The following is a 16,746-nucleotide window of genomic DNA, read 5'->3' as shown; positions in this document are numbered from 1 at the left end:
CTGCGTAAGATATGTCATCTCAGGATGATCCCATTCCATGTAATCAGGATTGCTCTGGTTTAGCACAGATTCCATTAAGAGGACCGGAGTGGTTAACCTCTATCAAGATTATGATTTCTCAGATTTCTACTAGAGTAGCACAAAATGAAAATGCAACTCAGGTTTTACAGACCTCTATGGCTGTTTGGTCCAGGTCGGCACCTTCAGGGCCCCCTGGCACTCACTCTCAAAAACGTGCTCTTGCCCAGATTATGCAAGACACGGTAGATGGTGATGGGGAAGTGCTGAGGGCGGTGGCATCTCTTGCAAAAGAGGTGCAGTTCATGATTGAAGCTATTAGAGATGTGTTAAATATTGTTGACACAATACCTGAGCAGCTTGAGGAGGCTTACTTCACCGATACTAAGAAAGCCTTGCTAACCTTTCCTGCATCTAAAGAATTAAATGCTATATTCGAAAAATCCTGGGAATACCCAGAGAAAAAATTCCAGATCCCAAGAAAGGTTCTGGTTGCATTCCTCTTCCCTGAGGAGGATAGAAAGAAATGGGAAACCCCACCCATAGTTGACGCATTGGTATCCAGACTGTCAAAAAAGGTGGTTTTACCTGTCCCGGGATCTGCCGTGTTGAAAGAACCGGCTGATCACAAAATTGACACTACGCTCAAATCCATATACACGGCTTCAGGAGCGATATTACGGCCTACTATTGCCTGTGCATGGATTTCTAAAGCTATAGTAAAGTAGTCTGGCACGTTACCTGAGGAATTGGATACAATGGATAAATGTGACGTTGAATTGTTCTTATGTAACCTACAGGATTCTGCGGGATTTACGGTGGAATCCATGAAGGACCTGGCTTCGATGGCTGCTGGGATTGCTTCCATGTCAGTCTCAGCTCGTGGAGGGCTATGGCTGAGCCAATGGTCTGCCGACCAAGAATCCAGGAAAGGCGTGGAGAACCTACCCTACACAGGTCAGGCCCTATTTGGGGAAGCGCTAGATGCGTGGATCTCCACAGCAACGGCGGGTAAGTCACCCTTTCTTCCTTCAGCTGTGCCTGACACGAAGAAACCTTTTTCTTCAGCTATGTCACAGTCCTTTCGGACTCCTAAAACAAGAAAGAACAAGCCGCATAACACCTTCTTTAGAGGAGGGGGGGCAAAATCAAAAAAACCTGCTGCTGCAGGCTCTCAGGACCAGAAGCCTGCTTCTGGTACATCAAAATCCTCAGCATGACGGTGGACCACACGGCCTGGAGGAAGGACCGGTGGGGGCGAGGCTCAGAAGGTTCAGTCACGTTTGGGTGATGTTGGGCCTGGACCCCTGGGTGCAAGATATTGTGTCCCAGTGGTACAGGATGGAATTTCAGGAGCTCCCGCCTCGCCGATTCTTCAAATCTGGCTTGCCAGCTTTGCTGCCAGACAGGGCAGCCATCCAAAAATTAGCAGGGTCACTGGTCATAGTCCCAGTTCCACCTCATATGCACAATAAGGGTTACTATTCGAACCTTTTCGTGGTACCGAAATCGTTAAACCCCTATCTGAGGGAGTTCAAATTCAAAATGGAATCTCTGAGAGAGGTGATCTCAGGTCTGGAGGAGGGGGAGTTTCTGGTATCCCTGGATATCAAGGATGCGTACCTCCACATTCTGATTTGGCCGCCGCACCCGGCTTATCTCAGATTTGCACTGTTAAACAGTCCCTATCAGTTTCAGGCTCTGCCATTCGGCTTCTCCACAGCACCGAGGGTGTTCACCAAGGTATTGGCGGAGATAATGGTTCTCCTCCGCAGGCAGGGAGTGCACATAATTCCATACCTGGATGTTCTGCTGATAAAGGCAGTATCCAGGGAGAGGTTGTTACAGTCGATTACTCTTACGACTCAACTGCTCAGGAATCACGGTTGGATCCTGAACCTTCCGAAATCACATTTGGAGCCGACAAGGAGATTGTCTTTCCTGGGGATGGTCCTCGACACGGATGTTCAGAGAGTGTTTCTTCCAAGGGAGAAAGCGTTGGTGATACAGTCTATGGTCCGGGATGTCTTGAAGCGTGCCCGGGTATCGGTTCATCAGTGCATTCGCCTTCTGGGGAAGATGGTGGCCTCATACGAGGCTCTACAGTACGGAAGATTCCATGCTCGACCCTTCCAACTGGATCTACTGGACAAATGGTCGGGGTCTCATCTGCCCATGCACCAGAGAATACGTCTGTCGCCGAAGGCAAGGATTTCGCTCCTCTGGTGGCTTCAAATGCCTCACCTTCTGGAGGGCCGCAGGTTCGGAATTCAGAACTGGATCCTTCTGACCACGGATGCAAGTCTCAGGGGTTGGGGAGCGGTCACCCAGGGGGAAACCTTCCAAGGAAGATGGTCAAATCAGGAAGCAATTCTTCCAATAAATATTCTGGAATTAAGAGACGCGTACAACGGTCTTCTCCAAGCGGCTCATCTTCTACAAGATCAGGCCGTTCAAGTACAGTCAGACAATGTAACGGCGGTGGCCTACATAAACAGACAGGGAGGAACGAAGTGCAGAGCTGCAATGTCAGAGGTGACAAGAATCCTACTCTGAGCAGAAAGGCACGCGTTGGCGCTGTCAGCGGTCTTCCTTCCGGGCGTGGACAACTGGGAAGCAGACTTCCTCAGCAGACACAATCTCCATCCAGGGGAATGGGGCCTCCATCCAGAGGTGTTCACAGACGTCACCAGTCGTTGGGGCATGCCTCAAATAGACATGATGGCCTCGCGTCTCACAAGAAACTTTGGCGGTGCTGTTCCAGGTCCAGAGACCCACAAGCAGTGGCGGTGGATGCCCTGGTAACTCTGTGGGTGTTCCAGTCAGTGTATGTGTTCCCTTCACTTCCACTCATTCCAAGAATCCTAAAGCTCATAAAGAGAACAAGGGTTCGGGCAATTCTCATTGCTCCGGACTGGCTAAGGCGAGCTTGGTACGCGGATCTTCTGCATCTACTGCTGGAAGAACCGTGGCCTCTTCATCTTCGCGAGGACCTTCTGCAACAGGGGCCGATAGCTTATCGGGACTTACCGCGGCTACGTTTGACAGCATGGCGGTTGAACGCTAGATCTTAGCCCGTAAGTGTATTCCGAGCAAGGTTATTCCTACCCTGATACAGGCTAGGAAAGGGGTAACGTCTAAACATTACCATCGCATTTGGGAAAAAATATGTATCTTGTTGTGAATCCAAGAAATTTCCTACGGTGGAGTTTCAACTTGGACGGTTTCTCCTCTTCCTGCAAGCAGGTGTGGATATGGGTCTGCGTTTGGGATCCATAAAGGTCCAGATTTCGGCCTTATCTATTTTTTTCCAGAAGCAATTGGCTGCCCTCCCTGAGGTTCAGACCTTTTTGAAAGGAGTTCTGCACATCCAGCCTCCCTTTGTGGCGCCGACGGCACCCTGGGATCTTGGCGTGGTGTTGCAGTTCCTGCAAGCGGATTGGTTTGAGCCTCCACAGGAGGTTGAAGTCAAGTTTCTCTCGTGGAAGGCTGTCACACTGTTGGCCTTTGCTTCTGCTCGACGTGTGTCGGAGTTGGGGGCTTTATCCTGTAAAAGCCCCTATTTAATCGTCCATGAAGATAGAGCTGAGCTCAGGACGCGTCAGCAGTTCCTTCCAAAGGTTGTGTCGGCTTTTCATATCAACCAACCTATTGTGGTGCCAGTGGCTACTGACTCCTCAATTACATCAAAGTCCTTGGGCGTGATGAGGGCTTTGAAGATCTATGTGAAGAGGACTGCTCCAAGAAAATTGTGTGTCCTGCTTCTAAGCAGACGAGTTCTTGCTGGATTAGGTTCACTATCCAGCATACATAAAGATGTGTCCACTTACATCTTTGCTATTTTGGTAAATTTGGCACTACATGCAAAACAAGGCTAAGCTGTTTTTCACATGTAGCGAGTGGATGGATTATAACATTTTTGTTTGCCATAATAGAATATGTATAAAGTAACATATTAAAGAAGCAAATTAAGAAAAATCACAAGACATGGCTAAATCTCTGAGTCTATGGCATGCAAAATTGTGCCATACATGGCGGGATATAGCAAAGATGTATGTGGACACATCTGTATTCTACGGCAGGATTGCTGTGTCCAAAATCTGTTAAGGTCCACTCCACTCGTAAGGTGGGTTCTTCCTGGGCGGCTGCCCGGGGTGTCTCGGCTTTACAACTTTGCCGAGCGGCTACTTGGTCAGGGTCAAACACGTTTTCTAAGTTCTACAAGTTCGATACTTTGGCTTCTGAGGACCTAAAGTTTGGTCAGTCAGTTCTGCAGGAGCCTCCGCGCTCTCCCTCCCATTTTGGGAGCTTTGGTACATCCCCATGGTACTAATGTGGACCCCAGCATCCTCTAGGACGTAAGAGAAAATAGGATTCTCCTTCGTCCTAGAGGATGCTGGGGACTCCAAAAGGACCATGGGGTATAGACGGGATCCGCAGGAGACATGGGCACACCATAAGACTTTGAATGGGTGTGAACTGGCTCCTCCCTCTATGCCCCTCCTCCAGACCTCAGTTAGATTCTGTGCCCAGAGGAAACTGGTCACACTCTAGGGGAGCTCTACAGAGTTTCTCTAAAAAGACTTTTGTTAGGTTTTTTATTTTCAGGGAGCACTGCTGGCAACAGGCTCCCTGCTTCGTGGGACTGAGGGAAGAGAAGCAGACCTACTTCTGTGAGACTGATAAGCTCTGCTTCTTAGGCTACTGGACACCATTAGCTCCAGAGGGTCCGATCACTTGGGTCGCCTAGCTGCTCGTTCCCGGAGCCGCGCCGCCGCCCCCCTCACAGAGCCAGAAGATTGAAGACAGGTGAGTAACCGAAGCAAAGAAGACATCGGAAGGCGGCAGAAGACTTCAGTATTCCTGAGGTACCGCGCAGCAGTAGCGCTGCGCGCCATTGCTCCCGCTGACACAGGCACTGCATGGGTGCAGGGCGCAGGGGGGCGCCCTGGGCTGCAATATAATCCTCTTTTGGGCAATATCTGGCTAAAATAAAGTGCATAGGCACTGTTTTGAGACCCCCGCCAGTATAATTATAGCGGGACCGAAGTGCGCCTTGTAGGGGCGGGGCTTCCTCCTCAGCTCTGACCAGCTCCATTTTCTCTCCACAGCTTGCTGCAGAGACGCTGCTCCTGGCCCTTCCACTGCTGTCACAAGTAACGGTGCTGAAAACGAAGGGGGGGGGGGCAGATAATTTGGTGATTGGTTATATTATATTACAAGCGCTTATAGGTCTGGGTCATGTTGTTTTCAGACTGGTGTGGCGCTTGGTGTGAGCTGGCAAACTCCTCTGTCTCTCTGAAAGGCCTTATTGTGAGTCTGTCCCCTTTAGCCCAGTGTGTGGGGGGGTGTGTCGGTACGTGTGTGTCGACATGGCAGAAACTGAATGCTCTTCCCAGGAGGACGTTCGTATGAAAGCTGAACAAAATGAAGGAGTGACTCTGTCGGCACCGCCGACTGCTGATTGGGTTGATATGTGGAATGTGTTGAATAGCAGTTTGGCTTTGTTGCACAAGAGGTTGGACAAATCTGAGTCTCAGAACCAAGTATGGAGGCAATCCATGGTAGACGTGGTACCACACTCTCAGGCCCCCTTGGGGTCCCAAAAACGTTCATTGACCCAGATAGCAGACACTGATACCGACACGGATTCTGATTCCAGTGTCGACTATAATGATGCGAAATTACATCCTAAGGTGGCTAAGAGTATTCAGTACATGATTGTGGCTATAAAAGACGTGTTACATATTACGGAAGACCCCCGCTGTCCCTGAGACAAGGGTCTGTATGTATAAGGGGAAGAAACCGGAGGTTACGTTCCCTCCCTTTCATGAACTGAATGCCTTTTTTGAAAAAGCCTGAGAAACGCCAGACAAGAGGTGGCACATTCCCAGGAGAATTGCTATGGCATACCCGTTTCCTTCTCAGGATAGGGTTGGGTGGGAGGCAACACCCACGATAGACAAAGCTCTAGTGCGCTTATCCAAGAAAGTGGCACTACCATCTCCTGAAATGGCGTCCCTTAAAGATCCTGCTGATCGGAGGCAGGAATCTACCTTGAAATCTATTTGTCACGACAGGTACACTCCTCAGACCGGCTGTCGCTTCGGCGTGGGTCAGTAACGCGATTGAAAAGTGGGCGGATAACTTGTCATCGGACATAGACACCCTGGATCGAGATAGTGTGCTGTTGACTCTGGGTCATATCAGGGACGCTGCAGTCTATTTAAAAGAGACGCAATGGATATTGGCCTCTTGGGATCAAGGGCCAATGCCATGGCAGTCTCGGCTGGAAGGGCGTTGTGGACTCATCAATGGAATGGTGATGCTGATTCTATGGAAGCTCTGCCCTACAAGGGTGGGGCTTTGTTTGGTGAAGGCCTCGCGGACCTGGTTTCTACAGCTACCGCGGGTAAGTCCTCTTTTCTGCCTTTTGTTCCTCCACAGCAAAAGAAAACGCCTCCATATCAAATGCAGTCCTTTCGGTCGCAGAAATTCCGGAAAGGACGTGGGTCATCCTTCCTTGCGGCAAGAGGTAAGGGAAGGGGAAAAAGATCGCTGGCTGTGGCAAGCTCCCAGGAGCAGAAGTTTTCCCCGGCTTCTGCCAAATCCACTGCATGATGCTGGGGCTCCCCTGCGGGAGTCCGCACCGGTCTGAGCGCGTCTTCAACTCTTCAGTCAGGTCTGGGTTCTTTTGGGCCTGGATCCTAGGGTACTGGAAATTGTGACCCAAGGTTACAAGCTGGAGTTTCAAGACGTGCCCCCGTGCCAATTTTTCAAATTGGCCTTGCCAGCTTCTCTTCCGGAAAGAGAGGTAGTGTGTGCGGCAATACAAATGCTGTGTCAGCAGCGGGTCATTGTCGAGGTTCCCCCGTCACAGTGGGGAGGAGGGTTTTATTCAAGCCTGTTTGTGGTCCCGAAGCCGGACGGCTCGATCAGACCAATTCTGAATTTAAAATTCCTCAATGTGTATTTGAAAAGTTTCAAATTCAAGATGGAGTCCCTCCGAGCGGTGATCTCCAGTCTGGAGGGGGGGGGGGGATTTTATGGTGTCAGTCGACACAAAGGATGCTTATCTGCATGTCCCCATTTATCCTCCTCATCAGGTGTACCTGAGGTACGCTATTCAGGATTGTCACTACCAATTTCAGACGTTGCCGTTTGGTATTTCCACGGCCCCGAGGATTTTCACCAAGGTAATGGCGGAAATGATGGTACTCCTGCACAAGCAAGGGGTCACAATTATCCCGTACTTGGACGATCTCCTGTTAAAGGCAAGATCACAGGAGCAGTTGCTAAAACGCCTTGCGCTCTCCCTGCAGGTGCTGCAAAAGCATGGCTGGCTCCTAAATTTGCCAAAGTCGCAGTTGATTCCGACAACTCGGCTGTCGTTTTTGGGCATGATCCTGGACACGGAACGGCAGAGGATTTTTCTCCCGTTAGAAAAAGCTCAGGAAATCCAGAACATGGTCAAGGAACTTCTGAAACCGCCAAGAGTGTCGATTCATCAATGCACTCAAGTGCTGGGGAAAATGGTGGCGGCCTACGAGGCCATTCCGTTTGGCAGGTTCCATGCAAGAACGTTTCAGTGGGACCTACTGGACAAGTGGTCAGGGTCCCATCTACAGATGCACCGGAAAATAACTCTGTCCCCCAGGACCAGGGTTTCTCTCCTGTGGTGGCTCCAAAGTTCTCACCTTCTAGAAGGTCGCAGGTTCGGCATCCAAGATTGGATTCTGGTCACCACGGACGCGAGCCTCCGAGGTTGGGGAGCAGTCACACAGGGAAAAAATTTCCAGGGAAAATGGTCAAGCCAGGAAGCTTGTCTGCAAATAAACATTCTGGAATTAAGGGCCATCTACAACGGCCTGCTACAAGCGGAACATCTTCTTTGCGACCTGCCCGTCCTGATTCAGTCGGACAACATAACAGCCATGGTGCACATAGACCGCCAGGGCGGGACGAAGAGCAGAGCGGCGATGCCGGAGGCCACCAGGATCCTTCGCTGGGCGGAAAAGCATGCAAGCGCTCTGTCAGCGGTCTTCATTCCAGGCGTGGACAACTGGGAAGCAGACTTCCTCAGCAGACACGACCTCCATCCAGGAGAGTGGGGTCTTCATCAAGAGGTCTTTGCAGAAGTGACAAGTTGTTGGGGACTTCCTCAAATAGACATGATGGCGTTGCGCCTCAACAAGAAGCTGCCGACATATTGTTCCAGGTCGAGGGACCCTCAAGCAGTAGCGATAGACGCTCTGGTGACACCGTGGGTGTTTCAGTCGGTCTATGTGTTCCCTCCACTTCCACTCATCCCAAAGGTGATAAGGATCATAAGAAGAACAAGGGTCCAGGCGATACTCGTTGTTCCAGATTGGCCATGGAGGGCCTGGTATCCGGATCTTCAGGAATTACTCACAGGAGATCCCTGGCCTCTTCCTCTAAGAGAGGATCTGTTACAACAGGGACCGTGCATGTTCCAGGACTTACCGCGGTTGCGTTTGACGGCATGGCGGTTGAACGCCAAATCCTAGCCAGAAAGGGTATTCCCGGGGAAGTCATCCCCACTCTAATTAAAGCTAGAAAGGAGGTAACGGCGAAGCATTATTACCGTATTTGGAGAAAATATGTGTCTTGGTGTGAATCCAAGAAGGCTCCTACGGAAGATCAAAAGATCAATTACTGAAGAACGTGTCACTCTCTCTGAGAGTGCTCCAGGAACACAGTTGAATTCTCAATCTGCCAAAGTCACAGTTGGTTCCAACAACTCGACTATCGTTCCTAGGCATGATACTAGACACGGAACGAAAGAAGGTTTTTCTCCCGTTGGAAAAAGCCCAGGACCTCCAGAACATGGTCAGAGACCTGCTAAAGCCAAAAAGAGTGTCCGTTCATCAATGCACTCGAGTTCTTGGGAAAATGGTGGCAGCCTACAAGGCCATTCCCTTCGGCAGGTTCCATGCGAGGACGTTTCAATGGGACCTTCTGGACAAGTGGTCCGGGTCCCATCTACAAATACATCAGAAAATAACATAGTCCCCCAGGGCCAGGGTGTCTCTCCTATGGTGGCTGCAAAGTGCTCACCTTCTAGAGGGTCGCAGGTTCGGCATTCAGGACTGGGTTCTGGTAACCACGGACGCGAGCCTCCGAGGATGGGGAGCAGTCACCCAAGGAAGAAATTTTCAAGGACTATGGTCAAGCCAGGAGTCCTGTTTGCATATCAACGTGCTGGAATTAAGGGCCATATACAACGGCCTTCGACAAGCGGAGGGTCTTCTTCGCAACCTACCGGTTCTGATTCAATCAGACAATGTCACGTGGCTTATGTGAACCGCCAAGGCGGGACAAGGAGCAGAGTCACGATGGCGGAAGCCACCAGGATTCTTCACTGGGCGGAAAATCACGTAAGCGTTCTGTCAGCTGTCTTCATTCCGGGAGTGGACAACTGGGAAGCAGACTTCCTCAGCAGACACGATCTCCATCCAGGAGAGTGGGGACTTCATCAAGAAGTCTTTGCAGAGATAACGGGTCTCTAGGGAGTTCCTCAAATAGACATGATGGCGTCACGCCTCAACAAGAAGCTTCGGAGGTACTGTGCCAGGTCCCGGGACCCTCAGGCAATAGCAGTAGACGCTCTGGTAACGCCATGGGTGTTCCAGTCGGTCTATGTGTTTCCTCCTCTGCCTCTCATCACAAAGGTGTTGAGGATCATAAGACGGAAAAGAGTACAGACAATACTCATTGTTCCAGACTGGCCTCGAAGGGCCTGGTACTCAGATCTTCAGGAGATGCTCGCAGAAGATCCTTGGCCTCTTCCGCTAAGGGAGGACCTGTTACAGCAGGGACCCTGCACGTTCCAAGACTTACCGCGGTTACGTTTGATGGCATGGCGGTTGAACGCCGGATCCTAGCTGAGAAGGGTATTCCGGAGGAGGTCATACCTACTCTAATAAAGGCTAGGAAGGAGGTGACAGCGAAACATTATCACCGTATCTGGAGGAAGTATGTATCTTGGTGTGAAGCCAAGAATGCTCCTACGGAAGATTTCCACCTGGGTCGTTTTCTCCACTTTCTACAGACAGGAGTGGATATGGGCCTGAAGTTAGGCTCTGTTAAGGTACAGATTTCGGCCTTATCGATATTCTTTCAGAAGGAATTGGCTTCTCTTCCAGAAGTCCAGACTTTTGTGAAGGGAGTGCTACACATCCAGCCTCCTTTTGTGGCCCCAGTGGCGCCATGGGACCTGAACGTGGTGTTACAGTTCCTTAAGTCACATTGGTTTGAACCCCTTAAAACGGTTGAGTTGAAATTTCTCACCTGGAAGGTGGTCATGTTATTGGCCTTAGCTTCGGCAAGGCGGGTGTCTGAATTGGCGGCATTGTCTCACAAGAGCCCCTACTTGATTTTTCATGTGGATAGAGCAGAATTGAGGACTCGTCCTCAATTTTTACCTAAGGTGGTGTCTTCATTTCATATGAACCAACCTATCATGGTGCCTGTGGCTACGAGTGACTTGGAGGATTCCATGTCCCTGGATGTAGTCAGGGCCTTAAAGATTTATGTAGCCAGGACGGCTAGAATTAGGAAAACAGAGGCTCTGTTTGTCCTGTATGCAGCCAACAAGATTGGCGCGCCTGCTTCAAAGCAGACTATTGCTCGCTGGATCTGTAACACGATTCAGCAGGCTTATATTACGGCTGGATTGCCGTTACCACACTCAGTAAAGGCCCATTCCACTAGGAAGGTGGGCTCTTCTTGGGCGGCTGCCCGAGGCGTCTCGGTATTACAGCTTTGCCGGGCGGCGACTTGGTCGGGTTCAAACACTTTTGCTAAATTCTACAAGTTTGATACTCTTGCTGATGAGGACCTAGCATTTGCTCAGTCGGTGCTACAGAGTCATCCGCACTCTCCCGCCCGATTGGGAGCTTTGGTGTAAACCCCATGGTCCTTACGGAGTCCCCAGCATCCTCTAGGACGTAAGAGAAAATAAGATTTTAAACCTACCGGTAAATCTTTTTCTCCTCGTCTGTAGAGTATGCTGGGCGCCCGTCCCAGTGCGGAAAATCTGCAAGACTTGTATATAGTTATTGCTTACATAAGGGTTATGTTACAATTGGAATCGGTCTTGGACCGATGCTGTTGTTTGTTCATACTGTTAACTGGTTTTGGGTATTCCAGGTTATATGGTATGATTGGTGTGGGCTGGTATGAATCTTGCCCTTAGATTAACAAAATCCTTTCCTCGTATTTTCCATCTCCTCTGGGCACAGTTCTCTAACTGAGGTCTGGAGGAGGGGCATAGAGGGAGGAGCCAGTGCACACCCATACTAAAAGTTCTTTATAGGCGCCCATGTCTCCTGCGAGCCCGTCTATTCCCCATGGTCCTTACGGAGTCCCCAGCATCCTCTGCGGACTAAGAGAAAAAGATTTACCGGTAGGTTTAAAATCTTATTATCTCTTAGTCCGTAGAGGATGCTGGGCGCCCGTCCCAGTGCGGACTCTATCTGCAGTAATTGTACATAGTTATTGTTTAAGTTACACAAAGGTTTTGTTTGGTAAAGGTCAGGCTGTTGCTGATCGGTTTTGGTTCACACTGTTAACTGGGTTTAGTTGAATGCCATGTTGTACGGTGTAGTGTGGTGTGAGCTGGTATGTATCTCACCCTTAGTTTAACAAAATCCTTTTCCTCGAAATGTCCGTCTCCTCTGGGCACAGTTCCTATAACTGAGGTCTGGAGGAGGGGCATAGAGAAAGGAGCCAGTTCACACCCATTCAAAGTCTTGTGGTGTGCCCATGTCTCCTGCGGATCCCGTCTATACCCCATGGTCCTTTTGGAGTCCCCAGCATCCTCTACGGACTAAGAGAAAAGGATTTACTGGTAGGTATTAAAATCCTATTTTTAGTTACCTACCGGTAAATCCTTTTCTCGTAGTCCGTAGAGGATGCTGGGCTCCCGCCCAGCGCTTCGTGATCCTGCAGTGGTTATCTGGTTCAGTTTAACTTTGTTCTTGGTTGAGTACTTCCTTTGTTATTTGGTTAAGTAATGTTTCAGTTTTTGCTGAGTTTCAAGCTCGTTAGCTTGGTTTGCCTTGTATGTGAGAGCTGGTATGAATCTCGCCACTATCTGTGTATAATCCTTCTCTCGAAGATGTCCGTCTCCTCGGGCACAGTTTCTAGACTGAGTCTGGTAGGAGGAGCATAGAGGGAGGAGCCAGCCCACACTCTTAAAGTGCCAATGGCTCCTGGGGGACCCGTCTATACCCATGGTACTATTGTGGACCCCAGCATCCTCTACGGACTACGAGAAAAAGATTTACTGGTAGGTAATTAAAATCCTATTATCAAATGATTCTCCTATTACAAATATAGAATCTCCAGATTTACTAAATGGCATCCTTGTATTTGGCAAAAGAACCAAAAGAACAACCCTCATAGACATCACACAACGGCTTTGTCTACTAGCAAAAATAATTGTCTTATGTCTCAAAATTCCATTTATTAATTCACAATCCAGTGTTCAGTAGTTGGGCCACTAGATGCCATCCAAGTTCTGACAATGCTTACTGATAATTTATAAACCTTTAGTTTCATGCATTTTACACAACAACATTTCTCCAGATACAATAGATATGTATAATGCTCTGTTATAGTGCTGTTTATGACAAATGGTCCGTATAGTACCACATTTATATATAGAAATGCAAAGAATTAAAAATGTTGTACAGTATATACAGGTTTGGATATGACTGATTATTTTATTTACTCAAGTTAACATGTTGTATGACCGAACATAGTGTGTGGATTTATTTTATTATACCATGTGGATACATTTTACGTGCTGGAGCAAACAGTAAGGACTATGCTGAATTGCATATTTCCTTGTATGTTTTTCTCGTTGACCTGTATTTTAAGGTGTTTTTAGAGTTTTCCAACATTTTATTTCCAGATTTGATACCATACCAATTTTTTTCTTGTCCCTGGACAAACGCGTTTGTGCGATGAACAAATGTGATTTGGGGGATTAGGTTTTAATAAGATTATTGATATGAATCCAACCCACCAAAGTAAAAACTAAGGAAAGTATGTAAAGCAAATATATACTGTAGTGTTGTCTAAGAGCCATTATTTGGCCATAGATTAAGTATCTACTGTATATATAGATAGCTCATTTATCACCTTCTGCTAGAAGTGCTACTTTCTGACTCTGTGTTACCGTGTTTCTTTCATTGTAGCCTAGATTCATACAATTTACTTCTGTTTTCTCCACAACTACACTGAACTTGGATGAATTTAAATATTGGTGGTAAAAGTTTTTTTTTTCCATTACTTGCTTTATTTAGTTCAGGTTACTGTGCAGTTGGCAAGTTTATGAGGGAATGGTTATGGACTTATTTTTATTTAACACACATTATAATTAATATTAACATTTGAATTAAGTTTTCTGGCTCAGGAATCATGATATTCATGGCAGTCTAAACTTAGCTTTGATGAAAGGAAATCCTGAAATCTGGCATTTACACAGCTTGTTATGTTCTTCTCTTTGTCATTTTTAAATACTTTTTTTTTTTCTTAAACCAAAGCAGTATTTCCTTAACATAATTAATGTCAGGTTTGGTCGGCCAGGAGTTGAGTGCTATTGCCAGCATGACAGTGATTCTACAGTAATCCAGCTTCAGTTCCTGATTAATGAGGTTAGTGGAATCACTTTAATCTCTCCTTTGACATCACTGGTTCATACGTCTCTTCTCTGTTGTTTCCTTTTGTTATCTTTGTCTGTTTAGTATTATACAGGTACATGCTAGGAACTCTGTGTTTATGATTGTGGAGGGGGTGTTCTATGGTGTAGATGAAATGAATCGGCAACACAATGGGATATATGCAATTAGCGGCGAATCGCGGCAATTTTTCGCCTGTTTTTTAATTCGACACAATTCGACCGTCGAATTCCGACAGTCCCGCTGTCGAAAAACGGCCGATTTGACGGATTTTGATCCGATTTTTAAAAAACGGGAAAAAACCCGAAAAATATTGCGTGGGGCCCCCCTCCAAAGCATAACCAGCCTCGGGCTCTTCGAGCCGGTCCTGGTTCTAAAAATCCGGGGGGAAAAATGACAGGGGGTCCCCCGTATTTTTAAAACCAGCACCGGGTTCTGCGCCTGGTGCTGGTGCAAAAAATACGGGGGACAAAAAGCGTAGGGGTCCCCCGTATTTTTTACACCAGCATCGGGCTCCACTAGCTGGACAGATAATGCCACAGCCGGGGGTCACTTTTATACAGCGCCCTGCGGCCGTGGCATTAAATATCCAACTAGTCACCCCTGGCCGGGGTACCCTGGGGGAGTGGGGACCCCTTCAACCATGGTGTCCCCCCCCCCCCCCCCCCCCAGCCACCCAAGGGCCAGGGGTGAAGCCCGAGGCTGCCCCCCCCCCCCATCCAAGGGCTGCAGATGGGGGGCTGATAGCCTTGAGAAATTTGTAAGAATATTGTTTTTTCCAGTAGTACTACAAGTCCCAGCAAGCCTCCCCCGCAAGCTGGTACTTGGAGAACCACAAGTACCAGCATGCGGGAGAAAAACGGGCCCGCTGGTACCTGTAGTTCTACTGGAAAAAAAATGCCCAAATAAAAACAGGAGACACACACCGTGAAAGTAAAACTTTATTTCATACATGCCGACACATACATACTTACCTATGTTGACCCGCCGACTGCCACACCCCCCTCGTCACTGAAGAATCCGGGGTACCTGTGAAAAAAATTATACTCACCTCAATCCAGTGTCCGGATCTTTTAAAATAATCCTCGTACTTGGCACAAAAAAAAAACGAACACCCGAACCAAACGGACTGAAAGGGGTCCCATGTTTACACATGGGACCCCTTTCCCCGAATGCAGAGACCCCCCCGTGACTGCTGTCACAGAAAGGTCTCTTCAGCCAATCAGCGAGCGCAACGTCCTGGCACTCTGCTGATTGGCTATGCGCGTCTGAGCTGTCAGACAGCGCATCGCAAAGCCTCTCCATTATATTCAATGGTGGGAACTTTGCGTCAGCGGTGAGGTCACCCGCGGTCAGCGGCTGACCGCGGGTAAACCCACCGCTACCCGCAAAGTTCCCACCATTGAAACTAATGGAGGGAGCTGTGCGATGCGCTGTCTGACAGCAGACGCGCATACAGCCAATCAGGTGAGTGCCACGAAGTAGCGCTTCCTGATTGGCTGAAGGGAACTTCTGTGACAGCAGTCACGTGGGGTCCCGGCATTCGTGGAAAGGGGTCCCATGTGTAAACATGGGACCCCTTTCAGTCCGTTTGGTCCGGGTGTTCGTTTTTTTTTTTTTTGCCAAGTACGTGGATTATAACCTGGACACTGGATCAGGTGAGTATAATTTTATTCACAGGTACACGTGGATTCTACTTGGACAAGTGGACAGAGGTCGGCGTGTGAACATAGGTAAGTATGTGTGTGTCGACGTGTGTAATAAAGTTTTACTATCACGGTGTGCGTGTCCTGTTTTTATTTGGGTATTTTTTTCCAGTAGAACTACAGGTACCAGCGGGCCCGTTTTTCTCCCGCATGCTGGTACAATATTCTTACACTTTTCTCAAGGCTATCAGCCCCCATCCGCAGCCCTTGGATGGGGGGGACAGCCTCGGGCTTCACCCCTGGCCCTTGGGTGGCTGGGGGGGGACCCCTTGATTGAAGGGGTCCCCACTCCCCCCGGGTACCCCGGCCAGGGGTGACTAGTTGGATATTTAATGCCACGGCCGCAGGGCGCTGTATAAAAGTGACCCCCGGCTGTGGCATTATCTGTTCAGCTAGTGGAGCCCGATGCTGGTGTAAAAAATACGGGGGACCCCTACGCTTTTTGTCCCCCGTATTTTTTGCACCAGCACCAGGCGCAGAGCCCGGTGCTGCTTTTAAAAATACGGGGGATCCCCTGTCATTTTCCCCCCCGGATTTTTAGAACCAGGACCGGCTCGAAGAGCCCGAGGCTGGTTATGCTTTGGAGGGGGGACCCCACCCCATTTTTTTTCGGGATTTTACCATTCCATTTAAAAAAAAAAAATAATAATAAAAAAAATAATATTTTTAAAAATATATAAATAATACTTGTGCCTCCAAAATAGACAAACCAATTACCTAATCCCTTCTAATATAAATAGATATGCTATTACCAATAAAAAAAAACACCAAAAAAAACATGTTTTAAATTTTTTTTATTAGATTCCCCCACCAAAGTGTGGCGGATTGAAAATTACGAATTTACTGTCTAAAAGCACTGTTGTCGAATTTCCAAACTTCAATTGAATATACTTTTGGCGAATTGCCGCATTTGTACCATTGCAGAAATGTCGAATTTGACAAATGTCGAATTTCAAAAAGTCGAATTTTGAAAGTCCGTTTTTTTGACGGAAAGTACTGAATTGCATTGTCGATTTTTTTTTTTTTTTTTTGGCGAAAAAGTCCCGTTTTTCGACAATTTCGGGAATTCGACCGCAATTGCACATACCCCATTATCGGTTAAATTGGGTATTTATCCTATCTTTAAGGGACACAATCAGGTCTGGGCCTGGGTACTGCAGGAGGTGTGGGATAATTGAAGGCATTCCATTTCCCAGAGACAGATCTGGAGAGGGAGGTGATCAGTGCCATTGCTCAACCCGCCCCCCCCCCCCCCCCCCTCCCACTGTAGAGGAACAGCAGCCTCCCTGGACCAGCACACAGCAGTATGTGCT

General features: G+C 48.3%; 1 protein-coding gene across 2 annotated transcripts in view; it reads left to right on the top strand.

The window, feature by feature from the left end:
- STXBP5 (syntaxin binding protein 5) overlaps positions 1-16,746 on the top strand; it is a 698,920-nt gene that overhangs the window by 202,036 nt on the left and 480,138 nt on the right. For both annotated transcript variants that reach the window (XM_063917879.1, XM_063917878.1), the window contains exon 3: positions 13,622-13,703. In XM_063917879.1, coding sequence (XP_063773949.1) covers positions 13,622-13,703 — 82 coding nt within the window. The remainder of the gene's footprint in view (positions 1-13,621; positions 13,704-16,746) is intronic.

This window comes from Pseudophryne corroboree, chromosome 4 (genome assembly GCF_028390025.1).
Source record: "Pseudophryne corroboree isolate aPseCor3 chromosome 4, aPseCor3.hap2, whole genome shotgun sequence".
Lineage (NCBI taxonomy): Eukaryota > Metazoa > Chordata > Amphibia > Anura > Myobatrachidae > Pseudophryne > Pseudophryne corroboree.
This window is presented reverse-complemented; position numbering and strand designations above follow the sequence as displayed.